This window comes from Eptatretus burgeri, chromosome 6, assembly GCF_056783735.1.
Source record: "Eptatretus burgeri isolate ZD-2024b chromosome 6, Ebu_testis_v1, whole genome shotgun sequence".
Classification (NCBI taxonomy): domain Eukaryota; kingdom Metazoa; phylum Chordata; class Myxini; order Myxiniformes; family Myxinidae; genus Eptatretus; species Eptatretus burgeri.
This window is the reverse complement of record NC_140966.1, coordinates 55,741,201-55,763,407: the sequence shown is the minus strand read 5'-3', so window position 1 is coordinate 55,763,407 and position 22,207 is coordinate 55,741,201. Positions and strand designations below refer to the sequence as shown.

Genomic DNA, 22,207 nt, shown 5'->3' with positions numbered 1-22,207 from the left:
CAGGTCGTCTTCCAGCGAGCCCACAAGTTCCACACCAAAAATCTCCTCAGGTCTCTCGAATCTCCTCAGAACTCTGTCGGGTGCTCGTTTCCTCCCCGCTCGCTCTCCCATTGGACACGGAGCATCGTGCGATTCCCCGTCCGTTCCCGATTGGACAGGCGCGCGGTGGGCGGGGCACTCCCATCCCTCTGGGCGGAGTCTCCAGGGGGGGGGGTTCGTGGCTCCGCGCACCGCTTCACCTCCATTGGTCGAGAGCCGCCGTGTGGCTCCTCCCAGAGTTCCTCCTTCCTCACACCGGACGCCCTTCTGCGCATGCGCCCTCGCATTCCTCTCATTCGCCAAATCTTCATTCACCACACAGGTCTGTGGAAGCATGTCATGCGACATGGGAGAGATTTCTGAGTACCTCAGAAAAAGAGTTGTTTATGATCATCGGTCTGAAAAGGGTTACACAACCATTTCTAAAGATGTTGGGCTCCATCAATTGACTATCGGGCAGACAGTGTACACATGGAGAAAATTCAACACCATTTTTACTCTTTCCAGGAGCGGTCGTCCAACTAAACTCACTCCAAGAGCAAGGTGTACAATAATCCAGGGGGGTCACAAAGAACCCAGGGTAACATCTAAGGATCTGCCTACAGGCCACTCTTGCATTTGCTAATGTCAATGTTCATGAGTCCACCATAAGGAAAACACTGAACAAGAATGGTGTGCTTGGGAGTATAGCAAGGAGGAAACCACTGCTCTCCAAGAAGAACATTGACACCCATCTCAAGCTTGCTAAGGACCACCTGGATGATTCAGGAGGCCATTGAAAGAATGTTCTGTTGATAGATGAGTCAAAAATGGAACTTTTTGGCTGAAATGAGAAATGTCATGTTTGGTGAAAACCAAACACTGCATTCCAACATAAGAACCTCATCCAAACTGTGAAACATGGTAATGGGAGTATCATGGTTTGGGGCTGCTTTGCTGCCTCAGGAACTGGATGGCTTGCTATTATTGACAGAACCATATATTCTGGATTGTACCAGCAAATTCTACAGGAGAATGTCAGGGCATCCGTCCATGAGCTGAAGCTTAACAGAAAGTGGGTCATGTAGCAAGACAACGATCCTAAACACACAAGTAAATCTACAACAGATTGGCTGAAGCAGAAGAGATTTTGTGTTTTGGAATGGCCAAGTCAAAGTCCAGACCTTAACCCAATTGAAATGTTGTGGCAGAACCTGAAGCGAGCAGTTCATGCAGGAAAGCCCACAAATATCTCTGAGTTGAAGCAATTCTGTAAGGAGGAGTGGGCCAAAATTCCTCCAAGCCGATGTGCAGGACTGATCAAGAGCTACAGGAAACGTGAGGTTGAAGTTATTGCTGCTCAAGGGGGTGCCACTAGTTACTGAATGTAAAGGTTGACACACTTTTTCCGACAAAAAAATTTAATGTTGGATCATTTTGCTCAATAAATAAATGAAAAAGTAGATTTTTTGGGGGTGTATTTGTGCTATTTGTTAAATCTTTATCTATTAAGAGAATTCTTTATCTATTAAGAGAATTTAGATGAAGATCTCATCACATTTTAGGTTAAATTTATGCAGAAAATTCTAATGGGTTCACAAACTTTTTCTCGCCACTGTAGCACTGAAGAATGCAAAAAAGAAAAGTGAAAAAATGTGAAAATAAAGAAGGCATTGCTAATCGAGGTCTCAGTACCCAGTGATTTTGGCCTAAGCAATGCAGAAATCAAGAAAATGCCCAAATACCAAGACCTCGAAAATGAAGTGAAAAGAGCCTGGAAGCTGAGGGATGCCAAAATTGTTTATTATTGTTGATCACCGGTTGATTATTAGAGCAACTGGTTGATTATTGAGCAAAAGGAATGATAAAAAGAACCTTACAGAGATATTCAAAACCATCCCTGGGACAATAATACAAACAAACTGCAGTTGGAGCTCTTGGAACAAAACTTTGAGAAGAAGAAAACTTCACAGCTCGGTCCGTGAATCATGATCCCTTACTGAAACAGACATGGATACTCCGAGATTTGGGAAAACTCCGTTCCACCTTCTGAAACCCGCATATGGAGAAAACAACCGACACACACACACACACACACACACACACACACACACACACACACACACACACACACACACACACACACACACACACACACACACACACACACACACACACACACACACTTGCCTTCCTGGCCCCGTGAAGAAGTAGCCTCAAGCATGGGATCTCTTTGCGGATCCCGGGAGTAGGTGGGATTATGTTTGTGGAGCCCACCAAAGGCTCCAAGATTTCTTCGCTGATGAACCCTGTCCAAATTGCAGTCCTAACCTACAGGGACTTTGCATCAACGGAACAGTCACGCATCCCAGAAGTTGTACTACTTTTGTGCGAAATTTCAATTGACTTACTCAAATGATATGATGACCCGTAAGCAATAGGTCAGAACCGCATTACTTTAACCATCTTAAGTTAACAATTTGGCCAATATTTTAGTTATTTACTTTTAGTACCTTGTGTGGTGACGATGCATGTGACATACCTCGGAAACACAGAAAATTGCATTGTTAGAAATTATGTTCCTTTACGTGCAAAACATTCCTTCGTCGTTTTTTTCTTACCTGTGGATTTTTCTTTTTATGGTGTTTGGATCATTGTGTAAAGAGGGACATATAATTATGGGGGGCATAGAATGTGAATCGTAGATTCACCAACCTGGTGTGTTGGCGCAGTGGTTAGGGCAGCGGCTTGGGATCCAAAAGGTCCTGAGTTCAAGCCCCGTTGGGCCACTGAATTAATACACCAGGAGGTTGACTCAGCCTGTCATCCTTCCGAGGTCGGCGAAATGAGTACCAGTGTACTGGGCCGGTGTATACCCCGGTTAAAATAGGTGTACCATATCCCTGTGTCGTAAGAGGCGACCAGGGTTGTGTCAGGAAGAGCATCCGGTGTAAAACATGTGCCGAATCACTATGCGGATCATATGGATGATCCGCTGTGGTGACCCCTAACGGGAGCAGCCGAAAGAAGAAGAAGAAGAAGAAGAAGAAGAAGAAGAAGAAGAAGAAGAAGAAGAAGAAGAAGAAGAAGAAGAAGAATGTGAATCGTAGAATTAAGGTATAGATCAGTGCTTCTTAAACTTTTTCAATGTCATTATCATTCAACTAACCCTAAAGTCATTTTAAAATTTCATTCACACTCGACTTAACCTTCTTATGATTTGAACAAAACAAAGGTAATTATTGGCAAACATCACACATACCATGAGACATTTTTAAACAGGTTTGCAACATCAATGACTGGGGTGTTCCTGCATTCCTGTGACAAGCTTCTGAAATCAAAGCTCAATTTCCTTCTCTAAGGATCACCAAATCAACGTCTGGAAGAGAATTCCATTTCTTGGTTTTCAATTCCACCAAGGTCGAAAATCCTTGTTCAGACAAGTGATAGTTGACATTATCACTTGGACTTCAAGGGCCTTCATGGCTATTGATTTGTCTTCTGAAAATTCGAAGAATCCAAACCAATGGTCTTCATGGTAGGAGTACGTTTCAAAAGATACTTTTTTGGTGAAGTCATGACGAGGTTCCATAAACACCTCTGTGATCTTCTCGATACCTGCTCACTTAATTTGGCTGGTGATAAAAGGATTGACTATCCACACCCAATTATCCAAGGCCTGTGCATCCTTCTGAAGAAAACATGCCTCAAAATTGCTGGAGAGCAACTGCAGATGGTGAAAATGATGTTCTTCAGTGATTCCTCCTGATCAGGTTATTTTTCTTCCCATTCACTATCTTTACGGAAGCTTTCCAAGTTTGAGAAATTGGCGAAATTGCCTTTCTGGACACTAGCATGCCACATGGAGATCTTCATTTTCATGGCTTCTGTCTTGCCAAGAACATCAAAAAAGATCACCTCCTTTCCCCTGAAGTGATTAGTTAACCTGGTTCAAATGATGGAAAATACCGTAGACGTCGTGTTGACAGTTTAGCCTGCCAAAAATTGTCGTTGAAATGCATTGCTTTCACGTCTGTTTTTTTTTTCTCGTTTCTAAGAAACAGGACTCTTTCAAGGACTCTTCCACAGGACAGTCATTGTACCTCAGAATGAAGGAGGAGAGTCTCATAGTCAGCAGAATATTCTTGCACAGCATTGAGAACAGTCAATTTTTTTTGCATGTGGGCAAATAGCATTGACAATTTTCACCACATCTTGCAACAGTTGTTGCAGTTTATTTTTCTGATCTTTGTGACAAGTGTTCAGCTTCTTTGCCACCAATGCTTCACGCTGCAAGCAACAGTGTAATAATGTGCATTTTGGGGATTTTTCTTTGATGCGAGCGGTGACTCCTCTTTTACTTCTCATCCTGGCTGCAGCACCGTTTGTTGTCACAGCAATGCATTTGCTCCAAGGTATATTTGCGCCTCTCATAATTTCGTCTTGTTTAGAGGAAATGGCTTCGCCTGTTGCTTCAATTCCGACTGGTAGGCTAAAGAGATAATGCTCCACAATTTTTTTTTTCAGCTTTTAGTCTGGGAAATGACAATATGCAATCAGTTGTGCATCATTCTTTATATCCATTGATTCATCCAATTGTAGAGCGAAAAATGGTGCTTTCAATAGTTTTTCGATCAGCTGCTGCTTCAGATCTCCGGTGATCATCGTTGATCGGATTTTCATTGTGTCATTGGAGAGAGGAACTTGCACAACCTTATTGACTGCTGGTTTTCTGCCATGTATGAGATCGGCAACGATCTTCAAACACGGCTGGACCATGTTCTCAGCCTCCGTGTGAGGTTGTTTTTTTTTTGCCTTCATGAGATATTTGTTGACACGCAAGAAGTATGTTTCCAGTGTCTTTCATATATATATATATATATATATATATATATATATATATATATATATATATATATATATATATATATATATATATATATATATATATATATATATATATATATATATATGTGTTGTTCGTCTTTCGGCTGCTCCCGTTAGGGGTCGCCACAGCGGATCATCCGTTATGATCCGCATACTGATTTGGCACAGGTTTTACGCCGGATGCCCTTCCTGACGCAACCCTGGTCGCCTCGTACGACACAGGGATAAGGATTGGGTTTCGCCATGATTCCCGGCTGCTCTACACCCTCTCATAGCATGGCCCAGTGCAGAGCTCCCGTCCTCAAGCGATCCTCCAACCCAAGCCTCCAAGTAGCCGGATTACAGGCGCACGCCACGACGCCCGGTATATATATATATATATATATATATATATATATATATATATATATATATGTATGTATATATATGTATATATATATATATATATATATGTATATGTATATATATATATATATATATATATATATATATATATATATGTATGTATATATATGTATATATATATATATATATATATGTATATGTATATATATATATATATAATACTATAACTCTCATCTTGTATGTATGTTCCCAAAATACAGCCAAAACGGTACATGATATCGCAAAATTTTTAGGGCCACCTTACTCACCATTCTCCTATGATGTGCAGTATCAAGTTTCATTCAAATCGGGCAACGAAAAAAATTATTAAAAAATCAATTCCCGATTCATTCAAGTACTCTTCGGGAATATTTGATCAATGCAAACAACCTCAGTGGTATAGTTCGCTTGAGATATCTTTTGTTTTTTTCTTGAAATGATTTTTTTTTTCATCAACCGCTGTCACAACGGGAACCCAACGGGTTCACGGGTCATCTCGTACTATTTAAAATACCTTTAGTCCATGTAATATACTGTTATATCGGTAAGGCCAAGGCCATGAGGCATGTTCGCGAGATCACAGTCGATCCGTCCAAGTGGGAACGGCATATGGTCATTCACAAAACACGAAAAACAAACGACAAACATTAACCAGGAACAGTATTACACTCCAGTGCACACACGATTTATGTGATCTCCAAATTGCGTCTTGATACCGGAAATGGTTGCCGTTTTGACTGCTCAGAGTTTAAGCTTGAAGGAAGATACGGTATTCTGTATTACCTTATGAAGATAGACGTTGAGTTTAAATTGCATACTTTTAAACGTCCTGGCATCACAGTCCTTATGTTAGAATTTCATTTTATTTTAGATCCAGAATAAACGTTCATTTTTACTTACTGTACCGTGACCCAGCCTCACTGATCGTGAGAGTGAGAGAGGGAGTGTGGTGGGAGTGAGAGGGAGAGGGTGGGGTGGGGTGTGGTGGGAGTGAGAGATAGGAAGCGTGGAGAGAGAGAGAGAGGGGAAGCGTGGTGGGAGTGAGAGAGAGAGGAAGCGTGGTGAGAGTGAGAGAGAGAGAGGGAGTGTGGTGGGAGTGAGAGAGAGGGAGTGTGGTGGGAGTGAGAGAGAGAGAGGGAGTGTGGTGGGAGTGAGAGAGAGAGAGAGAGAGAGAGAGAGAGAGAGAGAGAGAGAGAGAGAGAGAGAGAGAGAGAGAGAGAGAGAGAGAGGTGGGAGTGGGAGTGGGAGTGAGAGAGGGAGAGAGAGAGGTGGGAGTGGGAGTGAGAGAGGGAGAGGGGTAGGAGTGGAAGATTCCAACATGTGACAACCAGTTTTATGTCCATTCGAGAGATGGCACACAAAATGATGAATCACCCTGCCTGTGAAACAGCGGGATAACAGTTTATAGCTGATTCGAACCCAGGCTGGACAGCTTAGGCCTTAGAGCGACCGTGTGCACCACTCGGCTATCCTACTATGATGTGGCAGTTCATTGCTCTCTAACAACTGAAAACATTTTTTGCTCATTGTAATCATCAAACTTATTTTGCCTTCCTCACTCCGGAGATATTCCCACGGAGAACCGTGCTACGGTATCACCACAGAAGCTTGTCGAGATTGAAGCTTGAAGTGCGCATGCCAAGTGGCTTTCCATGTGTGCAACAAAACAGTTGAATAAACTTTCAAAACGAAACGTTTAATTTTTTACCTCCACCACCGAAAATGAAGGAGGTTGTGTTTTCACCCCTTTCTGTCTGTTTGTCTGTCTCTCTGTCTGTTTGTCTGATTGTGTACAGGATATCTCAAAAAGTTGTGGACGGATTCGGATGAAACTTGGTCGTCAGGTTGGGTGTGCCGCAAGGACGAATTGATTCGATTTTGGTGAAGATCCAAATCCGGATCCAGATACGAGAATTATTTAATTTTCAAAGTGATTCTTCACCATTGAGAGAAAGGGTGAAGAACGATACAGTACTGTACAGCATGATATTTCAAAAATGTATTGGGCCTGATATGTTCTCTTGGATCAGGCATTACGTGGTGGAGGTATGCGCTCTACCGACTGCCCTTCTAGTTTAAAAATGTATCTCTTGTCAATGTGATGGGTCATATAATGAAAGAAGATGGTACAAAAAGGGAAAACATCATGTAAAATAAAATTGCACATTTTCAGCGCGTGAGCCACCACCACCTGACGAACCATACGACAACGCGGGACAAGCATACACGAGTATAGGACCTTAACTTTGTTTAAGTCGATCGATATATTCACTGACAGTGCGAATACGTTTGCCGTGCATGGGCGTGGCTTGGAAACGAACAACCAAGCTCACCAAGTGGCTTAAGCACTCAAGCAAGCACTCCAACGAAATGGTTGATAAGGATCGGCTGGCTTGGCAAGCGATTAGGCCAAAAAAAAAAAAATTGTTGCATTGGCGTAACCCGCCCGACCCTAAAAATTCCGCCGACCCTACGTTTTTTTTTTGTTTTTTTGCTATCGATTTCAAGTATCTTGTTGATTGCGATCGCGATCGCAAAAACCCGGAAGTGTTTTGGACAGAACCCGCCGACAAAAAGGGTGGTACTCGAGCCGGGGGAGATTTTGGGAGGGATTTATTAGGATTTATTAAATTTTGGGATTTATTAGGAACAAAAAAAAAAAAAAAAAAAGATCCCGACCGACCTACCCTATTTTTCAGTGACCCGTTACGCCAATGCAACATTTTTTTTTTTTGGCCTTAGCGATCAACAATAGGCTATATAAATGCCATGCACCTGGAGATGCCCGGAATCTAAAGCAATGTCCGAATCAGACAAATGAACACTTTTTTTAAGCAGTGCTGATAAGTTCAATTCCAAAGTGTAAATTTTGAAACTTGGCTCAGATTAAGAGATTATAGAATCTGGAGGTAATGGCATGTGAGGAAATGAAATAATGTCACGAACGCTGGTGTCTCCAGGTGTTTATAAACATTGGAAAATATCCAGCGATTCAAAGGTATAATGATCAGGCATTTGTTGATATGAATGAGAAAAGTGGGAAAAAAAATTCTTCATCATTAAGAAATTGTTGCAGCCTGCTCCAAGTTAAGGCATTGTTGAGCAGGCAAAAAAAAAAAGGTGAATTAAGACCCCAGCGAGAGACTTTGATGTGACCAAGGATGAGCCTTGATAAACGATAATTAAATGAGGCTGTTAATTATCTTCAAAAGGTGTGTTTAAACTAACCCAAACACCCAATTTTCACTCATGCACTACCACGGAGTTCCCTGAGTATACCTTCAAAGTTTGGGGCCGCTAAGTTTCATGGTTTTGGAGTTATGGAGGAGATGGACTGACTGAAGGATGGACAAACACTGACATTTATTGGTGTAGCTATTCATATGCATCACGAAGAAGAGAATTAATTTTGGATCATTTCTGAACACAATTCGGGTACTCACAATCGCTTCAGAGTGGCAATTCCACAGAATTCCCACTGGATAATTCTCATGAAATTATGAATGGGGACCTGAAGGTAGTTTGGATAATTTTACTCTTGCAAGGTATCTCGCTGCTACCAAGATTGTGAATGGGGCAAAAGGAGAAGCTAGGAATATGGCAAAGAAGGTTTTGAGGATGTAAGATTCAGTGAAGTTGAAAATGGCACATTAAGAAGGTGGATAGGGGAGGGGAAAGAGATATAAATATTCCACCATTTTAATGAGGTAGTGAAGAAATAATAAATAATGATGTAAGAATGCCCTCTTGCTTTGAAGAATGGGGGAGGGGAGTTTGTGTGTGTGTGTGTGGTATGGGTGGGGGGGTGGGTTGGGGGCAGAGAGTGGACAGAATTGGGAAAGAGGGGTTGAGGGTTGTGGTGGAGGATGGGAGTCGAGGATTTGGAGTTGGGGGGGGAGAGATGAGTGGGTTGAGGATTTGGGGAGGGGTTGGGGGGTTGATTTGATCAAGTAACTACAGTGCAGTGTTTGCATAATATTGTAGAAATTACATTTCGCAAAATTTCAGTGGGTACCTACTAGTCCATATAATACTGCGCTTGTCATGTCTGTCTGTCTGTCCGTCTGTCACTTAAAATATTGTGAAATTTTATCATCTCGTGAGATTGTGAATTAAACGTTGTTTCATCATTATTTAATTTTCAAGTCGTATTTATGCATAATGAAGAAGGTAATTAATTTAGGATAATTTATTAACACAACTAGTATGCTTGTCACGTCTGTGTCCATCTGTCACCATCATCACTTTTACTCTTTATTTATTTCTTGCTCCGTTTTGTGCGAAGGAGAAGTGAAGTGAAGTGAATTATTGCAGCAAGCTTTCTGTAAGGCTCACTTGGCTGAACTTGGATGGGTTTGAGGGTAGTGGAGTAGCGGCTGAAAGCTGAATCCGATTGAGGTTCTTCCTGATGACTGCATATTTTTATTTACTTCTTCGGATACCTTCTGATGACTCCAATGTAGTATTTGGTCTTCCGTGATTATCTTTGTACCATGTCCTGATGCTGTGTGGACTCTGCTTCCCCGCTGATTGACCTCTGGTAGCCTGTACCTCTAGCTGTGTTTGAGCCTGGGGAGTAACTGTTGAAATCTATCTATCTGGGTTCTTACTGACATTGTTCTTTGTTCCTTTCACATTTCTTTCTATTTTTTTCACAATTATCTTTAGTCATTCTAATTCTTGCATTTTCTTTCTTTTCATCTCTTTTACTCTTTATTTCTCTCTTTCTTTATCTACTTGTCTAAGAAGAAGTGAATTATTGCAGAAATTTTTCTGTGAGGCTCACTTGGCTGCACCTGGATGGGTTTGAAGGTAGTGGAGTAGCTGCTGAAACCCGAATCCTATCCAGGTTCCTCCTGATTACTCCATCTTTTCCCTTACTTATTCGGGTTCCTTCTGATGACTAATGCAGTATTTGGTCTTCTGTTTGATTAAAATATCACGAGATTCTATCATCTCATGAGATTGTGAATTAAACTTTGTTTCATCGTTATTTAATTTTAACGTTGTATTCATGCATCACGAAGAAGAAAATTAATTTAAGATAATTTATTAACAAACTGGCAATTTGCCCATGCCCGCACACGATTCCAAACGAGGTAGGGATGGGGTGGCAAAAATGCAAATGCCGTCTTTTGTCAACAAGCCAGCAAGCTGGGAGCAACAATTCACATTTATTGCCACATCTGATGCAATTTAAATGCTCTGATGGTGGTGAGGTGCTCCATTTGAAACTGTTTGTTCGATATATGTAGCTTGTTGATGCCAAGGATCCATAATAAAAATTTATATTGGTGTCAAATCAAAGCCAGTGTCCAATTGCAAATTAATTGTAGGATTACACTTCACCCAATCACTTGAAAATGGAATTTCTGTGGGACATGTCTCGTGACATTATGCATGGGGGTCTGAAGAAAAGGGTGAAAGGAAACGGGAAAGTGGGAAAGCAGGTGATGAAAAGATAGAAGGTGAAGTCAATAATGGCATAACCTTAAGGTGAATAAGGGAGGGGGAAGAGATGTCAAATATGTCAATCACCTGCAGGTCACCGTTTCACTCCGATCTTCATGAACCATAACCACCTTGTAGGGGTAGCCACAAGATATAAGCCTATTTTGTTTTAGGACACAAAGTGAAAAGGTCAAGGTCACAAATTGTCAATTTTTATCCGATTCAACTGAACAGGCACTCCTCACTATATGTACTCCCAGTTAACACATTTTTGCTGAGATGGAATGAATAAAGTAACGACCACCTGACCACTTTTCATTATGCGCCACATATTTTCACTGATAACGCTTCCTTTTTTTTCTGCCACCGTATCTAAAGGGGTAGCGTATGTGCTGCTGAGGATGACGGAAGGTCATTCATTATTCCATTGTAAAGTGAAGGGTATGAATATACAGTTGGCGACAGAAGTATTTTCTCAAAGTTTTAGCATTTTGATACTACCTGGGCTTATTTTCCTGATGCTTTCAAATCAAACAACATACAGAGTCTTCACAAACTTCTCCATAGTGATAAAGCCAAAAAAATGCAGATAAAATTTGAATACGTTTGATGAACAGAGAAAATTTGATGATTCTCAGTTGTATATCTATTGAAACCCTTTGCCTAAAAGTAATGCTAAAACACTTCAGGAACATATTATTTGTTTGAATGGTAACAAAATAAGTATAGTGGGTTTCACCCGTATGTAATTGGTGGTTTCACTTAAAAATTAAGCTCCCCCACTTATCTAAGGAGTTTTAAGGTGAAACTCACTTGGTCAACCAACAAGGTAAACATGACGGCCAATGAGCTTTCCAAGTAAGTCAGAAATAATGTGGTGAAGAAGCACCGTTCAGGAGAGGGTTATAATAAATCCATTATTACGAAGTGGAGGACGTATCATACCACCCAGATCCACCCAGATCAGGTCGCCCATCCAAACTCAGCAGCCGGCAAGCAGGAAACTGGTTCGGGATGTCACCGTGCATCGAATAATGACTATGAAAGATCTGCAAGGCTCTATGTCCGAAATGGGGGTAAGGGTTCATCAATCAACAATATCCCATTCCCTTCACAAAGCTGACCTCAATGGACAGGTGGTAAGAAAGAAGCCATGACTGAAAAAAGACGCATCGAAAAGCTCGTATGGAGTTTGTGAAAACGCATCTTAATGATACTGCAAGCATGTGGAGAAATGTTTTGTGGTCAGATGAGACAAAAATTGAACTTTTTGGTTGAAATTCAAATCGTTACTTCTGGCGCAAACACTGGACATCACCCAGTCAACACCATCCCTACAGACAAGCATGGTGTTGGCAACATCATGCTATGGGGCTGCTTTACATCAGCAGGGATTTGCAAGTTTGTCAGGATAGAAGGGACAATGGACGGTGCAAAGTACAGGAGAATCCTTGATGAAAACCTGTTTGAGTCACCGACAAATCTGAAACTGGGTAGGAGATTCACATTTCAGCAGGACAGTGATCGGAAGCACAAAGCTAAAGCCACACTGGAGTGGCTGAATAAGAAGAAAATAAATGTTCTTGAGTGGCTCAGTCAACATCCTGACTCAACCCACAATTGAACAATTATGATGAGTCTTGAAGATTGTAGTCCATCAACGATCCCCATCAAACTTGGCAGAACAAGAGAAATGTTCACTTGTAGAATGGGCAAAGATCTCACCATCTCACTGTGTAAAGCTGGTTGAGATCTACCCAAAAAGACTCATAGTGGTCATTGCTGCAAAAGGTTCTACCTCCAAATACTGACCTCAGAGGCTGAAAACTTTTACAACCAGTGAATTTTGATTTGTACATGTTTTTTGTGTTTAATGATTTGTACACCCTCCTTCAACTATAAGTGTTTAGTTTGATCTCTTCAGTTATTAATAAAAAAGTTCATTTGGAAAAATTGTTTCTGCAAAATTAATAATTCATATAAATGTGACATTATTGGTGGGGGGGGGTGAATACTTTTGTTGGCCACTGGAATGATTGTATTGTAAATTAACATCCATTAAGTCGATGGGGTGCCATGAAGCAGGTGTTTTTTAATTTTTTTTAAATATTAGAAAACCCTCCACCAACAGCACAGATATCTTCAGACAAGGAGGCCGATAGTCTCGCCTCATTGCCACAATAACACCTCCTTCCCATTCCCACCCACACATCTCCAGGCCTTGACATGCAATCTCCTCTGTTATTGGTGAGTACAGTATTGGACTCAATTCTTTTTCTTCTGTTTAGATAGATTTATAGTGGGTATTCATTTAATATGCCTGGTGTTGGCTTAATGGTTAGCGTGGTGGGCTTGGGATCCTAGGATCCTGAGTTCAAATCCCTCTCAGCTGTAGAATTAATACCAGGTGGGGTTGACTCTGCCTGTCATCCTTCTGAGGTTGGCAAAATGAGTGCCAGCTTGCTGGTATCCTGTGTCGGAGTGGTGACCCGTCCAGGATTGTTCCCAATAGCCAAAGAGACTGCTTAGGCAGCACCGATGCTCTGGACAGAGTCTGGTCCCGATGGATGGATGGATTCATTAACTATACATTTAGTGATGTTCTGTATTGATTTTCCGAGTTGCTATGTCTTTTGTATTTAGTTCGGTTGGGTTTGGCTGCAGAAGGTGTTCAAACATCAGCCCCTCAGGAACGCATCTTCAATTTATAACACGATGTCTCTGGGAAAATATTTTTTGCTAAACACACTACTTTCGTGGAACACATATATTTAGTATAGCGAGGAGTGCCAGTATATATCAACCGAAAAAACATTGGGTTGACTGAATCCTTATCGATGTGAAGCCTCGGAAGACCCACATGAGTATGTCTGTTAATTAAGTACTGTTTGAACATGAGTTGGACCGTGAGTACATCTCTTAATCACATATTGTTGGACTATGACTACATCTATTAATTACATCTACAAAGTAAATATGATTGGAACATACCTTTTAGATCTTTATGACCCCTTTAAGACATTTTACAACCATTGTAGACCCTTTGGAGCTTTTTACACCCTTTAGATCCCTTGACCCTTTATACCCCAAACTAGTCTTGGAACATACCACTTGGATGTTTCGACCCCTTACACCCTTCAGACTCCTTGGATCCTTTAGTTTAGACTTTTAGATCGTTAGACCCCTTCAGACCCTTTAGACTCTAACCACTATTTAAAAAATACCCTTGAGACCTTTAGTCTCTTTAAGCCCCTTAAGACCATTGTAGACCCCCTTAAGATCCTTATAGACTCTTATCGACTCTTTGAACCAATTAGACCCTGAAGGCCTTTCACACCTTTGGCCCTGGAGAACTCTATACCTTTCGACCCTCTATACCCATTAGACCCCTTTCGACACACACCACACAAACATCGAGAGTCTTCTTGCAATATAAACTATACTCTTTTCAGCAAGTGATTTGCATTCTCCACCCATGCAGTGGGTTGGTACTCTGCAAGTTTGAACAGAATTTGCACATTGGGTCATTGAATTGGTTCACCAATCAAAACCTCGAAGCATATAATTTTTGACGTCAAAAGCTGAAAGGGTGGCCAAGGTCACATAAAATCATAAATTTTCATTTGATTGACTTGGAACTTGAACAGGATTTGAATATTGGGTCACTGAAGCCAATTCTTTGAGGTCAAAACGTTAAAGCTCAGGGTCACAAAATCATCAATTTCCATCCTATTAACTTGATATCTGAACAATATTTATATATTAGGTCACAGAATTGGTTCACCAAAAATCAGAACGATCGATTTAGCCGTTTTGACAGTCAACGCTTTCCATAACAACAGTTTCACCTCATTATAATCAACTGGGACTTTTTATGAATTTCTTATTACCATACCTAAATAATTTTTCAACATATCAAATTGAAACTTAAGCAGCTTATTTGTATGTACTGTGTGTGTAGTATATGTGAGTCAGTCAAAAGTCAAGGCCATCTGAAACATGCAAAACACATATTAGGCTACAATTCGAAAATGTCTCAACCAGACTTGTTATGCATAACAGTCATTTGAAACACTTGATAGTTCAAATGTTTTAAATTAGGAAATTGCTGTTTCCATGGCAACTCTTGTTTATTTGGATTTCACAAGTATCATGCTACGTACATCTTTCCTTTTTGTTTTTACCCTTCCTGAAGGAGAGGGTATTGCATTTGGGTTTGTTACTTGCAAAATCGAAGATTATTTAGTCTATTGGCCAGTCAATTTTGTTATTCTGTCTGTCTGTTTGTCGCCTTCAGGTAACAATTTTAAACTGATCTTCATGAAACTTCACCACATGGAAGAGTTTGTCATAAGGAAGAAGCCTATTGTTTTTGAGGTCAAACGCTCAACATAGGCCAAAGGTCAACTAAGGTGGCGTTTCTAAAATCCTCAATTTTCATCCCATTGACTTGAAATTTGAAGAGGATTTATATTTCAGGTTTCAACCAGCCAATTATTTTTGAGGTCAACATGGACCAAAAGGTCAGCAACTACGATGGTATTTCTAAAATCCTCAATTTTCATCCGATTGACTTGAAATTTGAAGAGGAGTTGCATATTTGGTCATTGAATTCAACTATCTTTTTTTTTTTTTAGGTCAAATTTATTTAATGGATTTTGCAAGTATCTTGCTCTGCATGACGTCTTCTTGTTTGATTGTCTGTCTGTGTGTTTCTTTGTTTGTCCACACACAACTTTCATGTTTTTCTCCGCAACCGCTTGCCGGATTGAGAGAGAAAATTTTCACTATTTGTGCGACGACTCATGTAAAATGTTTTCATGATAATTATGGTGTCATAGATTACGTGGTGTGGCAGCCATCTTGGAAAAACAGAAATACTTTGGACCTCTGTATCTCTGAAACCGCACCAAGGAAAAAAATTAAAACTTGGCACATGGCAAGTACTCCTCATGGGGAATGAGTGTGATTTTAAAAAATGACATCAGAGGTGCCTTCATTATGATGTCATAATTTCATATGTAGAATGCTACAACCGATCAGTATGAAAAATTTTGAGGGTCATCTTTGGATAAAATGGCCCACAAAGTTTTTTGATGATGTCATTTGGTTACGTGATTTGGCAGCCATATTGCTTTTGGTTTTTTATAAACCTTCAAAAATCTTCTCTGAAATGGCATAACATATAGAGGCGAAACTTTAAAAATATGATCGCCTATCCATGAGGAACAAAAGGTTCACACATATGTCATAGGTCACATGCTTTGGCAGCCATATTGGATTTACCCTAAAACATATAAAAAAATCTTCTCCAGACCAGCTGGATAAAGGGGAAACTTCAAATAAATGTTTTCCAAGGCATGTGTACACATAGTTGTTATGGAATAATTGATGTCACATGGTTTGGCAACCATATTGGATTTAAGCAAGGTATTAAATAATGTTTTCTCTGCAACTGCTTCATCAATCGACGTGAATCTTCACAATTGTGATCTAGTAGTGATGGGGAATACATGTTTTAAATTTTAACTTGATCAGACACATGGTCTGGCAACCAGAATTTTTAAATTTTTTGATGTGGGTTTATTTTTTTTATTTTTTTGAATAAGGCTCACTTGGCTGTGCCTGGATGGGTTTGGGGGTGGAGGAGTCGCAGCTGAAATGTAAATCCTATCCAGGTTCCTCCTGATGACTTCATCTTTTCATTTTGCTTGTTTTGGTTCCTTCTGATTACTCCAATGCAGGACTGTATCTATTTGGTCTTCCATTTGATCTGAATTGAATTTATTTTCATCCCATTCTGAATTCAATTTAATAATGATGAAAAAAAACCTCATGGATCAGTGTCAGGTGTCTGATCAAAGCGGTGTTGCATCAAAGCGGGACGTCTTGGTACCCGGTCATCACTGCTAGCAGTTATAATGTGGCAGTTCTAATTGTGTCTCTTATTAATTACATAACACACCAGTACACAAACGCCACGCAAAATACACCACAAAAACTACATAAACACGACACAAAACAATTCTTGTGAGGGTTTGCAATCTCTGATTGGTCTTTTTCTTGTTACCTCTTCCACCTAAGGTGAACGAGGTTATGTTGATACCCCTTTCTGTCTGTTTGTTACTTATGAAATCTTTAGATTTTGTAAGTATATTGATGACTTCCGTCCTCTGTTTGTTTGTTTGTTTGTTTGTTTGTTTGTATCCACGATAACTCGAGAACGGAAGGAGCTACCAATGTCAAATTACACCACGTGATTCAGGAGAGTGATGGCTCGTGCTGATTAGATTTTGGTCAAAATCGGTCAAAGGTCAAGCTCACAGTGAGGTCAAATATTCGATTTTTGATGGTTTGGTACAGATAACTCGAGAACGGAAGAAGCTACCAATGTCAAATTACACCACGTGATTCAGGAGGGTGATGGCGAGCGCTGATTAGATTTTGGTCAAACTCGGTCAAAGGTCAAGGTCACAGTGAGGTCAAACATCCAAAACATTCGATTTTTGATGGTTTGGTACAGAATCATCGTAGAAACTTCTGGTTTGTGTCACTACCTTCTCCAGAGACAGCTTTTATTAGACAAGGTCAGAGGTCAAGTTGACGATTTCGTAAGTACCAGTCTATGACTGCTTGTTTGTTTGTTTGTAGGCACGATAACTCGAGAACGGAAGACGCTACCAATGTCAAATTACACCACGTGATTCAGGAGGGTGATGGCTCGCGCTGATTAGATTTTGGTCAAAATTGGTCAAAGGTCAAGGTCACAGTGAGGTCAAACATAATTCCGTAAATTCATGTGGAGAAATGGAGTATTTTTGCTTCGCTTGACGTTACGAGTTCGTTTTAACTTCGATTTTAATTTTGTCTTCGGTTTTTGCGATCGCTTAGGACGCTGAAAACTCGGTTGTCGAAATTCTGGTAAAAATCGGATGTTTTGGAGACGTTTCAAGATTGTATAAAAAATATTTCACTCGACGCGTCACGGCTCGTCATGTGATGCAGTGCGCTCGAGCAGACGCGTTGTTGAATCACGTAAAGGTTTTCCGTGTTCGCGCTGATGGTGTTTTCGATAAAGATGGTGTTTAAAAGTCATGTTTTATCCCAATAAAGGTTATCGTCGCATGCCTGACTCGCTGAGCCGTCGGATTATGTAAAGATTGTTGGTGGATGGCCGAATATTACGGTTTTGTGACGTTGATAAAATAATATAAAATAATTGCGTGGAGAAATGGAGATTTTTGCTTCGGTCGACGTTAGGATTTTTGATGGTTTTGGTACAGAATCATCGTAGAAACTTCTGGTTTGCGTCGCTACCTTCTCTCGAGACAGCTTTTATTAGACAAGGTCAGAGGTCAAGTTGACGATTTCGTAAGTACCAGTCTAAGTCTGCTTGTTTGTTTGTTTGTCTCTTTGTGTGCGGAATATCTCAAAAAGTTGTGGACGGATTCAGATGAAATGTTGTGGATAGGTTGGGTGCGTGACAAGGACGAACTGATTAGGTTTTGGTGAAGATCCAGATCCGGACCCGACGACTATAATTTTTTGGTTGATTCTTCACCATTGAGAGATAGGGCTAAACCGATATATATATATATATATATATATATATATATATATATATATATATATATATATATATATATATATATATATATAAAAACATGATATCTCAAAAAGTTGTGTATGGATTCGGACGAAACTTGGTGGCCACGTTGGGTGTGTGACCTGGTCATCACTGCCAGCAGTTATAAAGTGGCATGCTTTGACTGAAATGATTCGATTTTGGTGAAGATCTGAATCCGAATCTGGATAGGAGAATTACGGATTTTTTCCGGAATTCAAGAACAGTTTTCTGAACAGAAACGCATTTTTAAAGTGATTCTTTACCATTGAGAGATAGGGCCATAAACGATATATTGTATAATATTTCAAAAATGCATCGGGCCCGATTTGTTCTCGTGGATCAGGTATTGCGTGGCAGAGGTATGCGCTCTAACGAGTGCCCTTCTTGTTGATAATGTGATTGTTGCATCGTATTTTTTCTGAGAGTAGATCAGTTTTCAGAATTTTTCAATCCATATCTTGAAAAATCCCACCAGCAGTCAGATTTGTATCCAAGTCCAGCCCAGTTTGCTTATCACAGGCCATCATACCCATAAGTTTCCCAAGTGTGGATTACCCACAAGACTGTGGGCACAAGAGCATCAAAAAAGAGATTGTTTTCAGTGTTTTGATTGACACCATTATGTCAAGGGTTGTACACAAAATATTCGTGGTTAAGAATAAGTACCCAGTACTTTACATGAAACACAGTAACATGTGTTTGGTTCAATCACTGAATAATGATTTTACTTGTCTTTTTTGGCCAAATATCATCGAGATTTCGATTTCTTTTGCATTGTAAATCGCCTGCCTTTTGGTCCACGTTTTTCATCGGAAATGGGTACCTTTCAAAGGTAGATTTTGTTTTGAATTCAACTGCTTTCATAGGTGGTGCAGTGTAAGGTAGCAATATTTTTACACCTTGCGATGTTGCATTCTATCTTGCACACAGAGAACAACGAGAAGCAGCCAACTCTCACAAAAAACCAAGAGGGAGACCACGGAAAAGTCTGGTAATGTCTTTTGACACTCACTTGTATAAGTAATGGTGTGCACAAGCAAAGAAAAGGAGCGATTCATTAAACAAAAAAGGTTTATGTTTTTTGATGCTAAAAAGGTTTGTCCTCTAACAACCAGTTTTGAAATATGATAATTTCTTGTTGAGGGAGCACAGTTCTATTTCTGTAAAGCACAATAATTTTGGCTCTGAACAAAGTAAATTGTGTGGACAGTGTGACTTCATGTCTGTTTGCGAACTGTTGCCCTGCAGCTCTCTCCCCCAGCAGAAAGACCATCCAAAATGCCACTCAGGACAACGCTTCAACATCGTCTGCCTGACATGTCTGTAGGAATCCCTGGTTGCCGACCACCTCCTACTAAAGCGGCAAGGCGAGAGCAGCCGGAAAACAGGCCTGTGCTTGGACATAAACGAAGATTACGCCACCCAGAGAGGGATGAGGCTCAAGGAAATCTAGTCCGCAGAGCGGAACGGAAACGCAAAAGGGCTGCTGCAGCACTGGTAGGGCAGATGGAACGCAGGCACAGTGGTATCGACAAAGGGGAGGGCAGAGCAAGAGGTGGAGGTGAAAATCCTCATGATATTATGGGTAGCCTCATCAGTGGTCTGAAGAACTATGTGAACATCCGATCGCTGAAGAAGAGCAAGAAAAAAAGGCGCCATATGGAGAGTGCTTTGACCAAGTTGCCTTTTGGGGCAATGCACAGTTCTTTAGCAGGGCTTCCTCTTCGTAAGAGCTCTGGATCGGGCCGACTGCAAGGACCTACAATATGGGGCTCCCCGAGTCGCCCACCACTTCCGAGGCCTGCTGCTGTACCCCCAAGCAGCATGTCCACTTCAGCATTACATCGACTCGCCGAGGCAGCATCTGACCGCCTGGCACTCTCCAACCGTATTCTTCCTCCTTCAGCCGCTCGGCATTCTGGTATTTTGCCCATAAAAGTCGGTACAGGAGCTCGGCCAGGCGATATTGTGAGCTCAGCTAAGGATGGAAGAGGTGAGACTAATGGAGAACGAGAAGAAGTGCGTAAAAGTATCGCAACTGCACCTTGTCCAACTGAACCAAAAGTGCTTCCTACTAAGAAGACCATGCGTCAGCAAACTATGTCTCAGCCCACTACTGAAGATGAGAGTCCTTCGGATGGAGATTGGGGTGCAGAATCGGGTACCAGTGGCTCCAGGTTGCACTGGACACCGATGCGTACTCTCCTTCAACACGTATTTGTGACTGACGTGACAGCACACCTAGTGACAGTCACAGTGAAGGAAAGCCCCACGAGTGTTGGTTTCTTTTCCGTGAGCCGCGAGACGTGAATGGAAAGCAAGGACTCCAACGCTTATCACAACGGATTTGCTCATTTCCACCGGCAAGCCAAAGTAAAGCCATCCTTGTGTTGACCGACATGTCGACCCATCATCTTTCCACATAATATTGATTCATCTGATTGCATAAAACAAAAAAAAATTGACCCCAAATTCTGCAAATCTGGAGTCTGTATATAAATCTGCTGAGAACGCTTTATCACATCCAGCACATTTCTTATGGGTTGACTTGTCTTTATGCGGGATAAAATATTCTCAGAATTGACATTGTTGAACAAGCTTTGAAAAAGAGTCAGAATGAGATTAGGGACATGATCCTCCACCAGCTTTTTCAGCAAACATAGTTTTGAATTGGAGGCACAAGCAGAAGAAGCTTTGCAGCCAATTATTTATGCTGCATTGCTACTCAGTGCCTTATAGCTACGCTGGTTTTCTGTTAGAGTAAGCAGAGCAGAGTACATTCATGTGTGTGTTTATATGTTTTTTTTTTTCTGTGTCTACAGTCTACTAATTTAAATTTTGCTCCAGGGCATCATGCAGGGTAAGCAGTTGCTTGATATTTGGAGTCTTGTTTATTTTAAATAAATCGTTGAAAGCAGCACTGGATCCTGGGATTTTGAATAAGCCCAGTCCCTTTTTTCTGAATTTGTATGCTAATTTGCGCGTCGTGTAACGTTTCCGAATAAAGGGACAGATAAACAGATGAGTGGGCTCTGTGCCGAGCAGCTGCGAAACGCGTCTCCTAGGACCGACCAGCAGGTGGCTTCATTGTTCCAGGTGCAGCGAAGCGGCTATTGCCAAGGTCTGCTTGGGGTGTAGGCACAGATGGAGCTGGACAGCACATTTATACGGCTATTGTGTGACGTACGGTGGTGGTTTGAAACCTTTCTGTTTTTCTCAATGAGGAATGGTGCACCATCTACATATTATGTCTGCAATATGTAATATTTTTCAATGCCATTTCCTCCACCTGCAAAATATACAACTCTCTCCATACCATCTCCTCCCTAACCCCCATCATTTATCTCCCCTTTCTCAAATTTACTCGTCATTTTATGCCACGACCTCTTCACTCCCCCATCGTCCACCTTCCACAAGTAATATATTTTGTTATCCTTTTGGTTTGCTGATGATTTGCAGCACACCATTTTGATACATGAGTTTGTTTTACAATTATAACATGGTCCGGTCAAATTCGATGACACTTACAGATACAGCAGCACAGCACAGCATTATAAAACGCACATTGGCAAATAAAACTCCTTTCACTTGAAAGGATAAAAAGCCCAATCAAGTGGTGGGGCTCTTTCGTACCTTCACTGTCTAAAGCTCATCAAGGAGTTTGTACATGCACTGCATAAGATGCGTGATAAAGCCATTTTCCCTCATTCATCACACTCTTTTATTTGTCTGTGGAACTCATTCCTTGTGTTTATTGTGTTTATGCTCTTTCCCTTTATTGCAGTCTTTCATGACTCCTGCTGTTCACCACCTCACAGTTTAATCTATACCCAATCTCAA

At 40.9% G+C, this 22,207-nt stretch overlaps 1 protein-coding gene across 2 annotated transcripts in view; it reads left to right on the top strand.

The window, feature by feature from the left end:
- Positions 1–21,387, top strand: part of LOC147024828 (uncharacterized) — a 28,284-nt gene extending 6,897 nt beyond the window's left edge. For both annotated transcript variants that reach the window (XM_085885144.1, XM_085885143.1), the window contains 2 exons: positions 19,298–19,358; positions 19,616–21,387. In XM_085885144.1, coding sequence (XP_085741270.1) covers positions 19,298–19,358; positions 19,616–20,677 — 1,123 coding nt within the window. In that variant the 3' untranslated portion in view covers positions 20,678–21,387. The remainder of the gene's footprint in view (positions 1–19,297; positions 19,359–19,615) is intronic.
- The last annotated feature ends 820 nt before the right edge of the window (positions 21,388–22,207 follow it).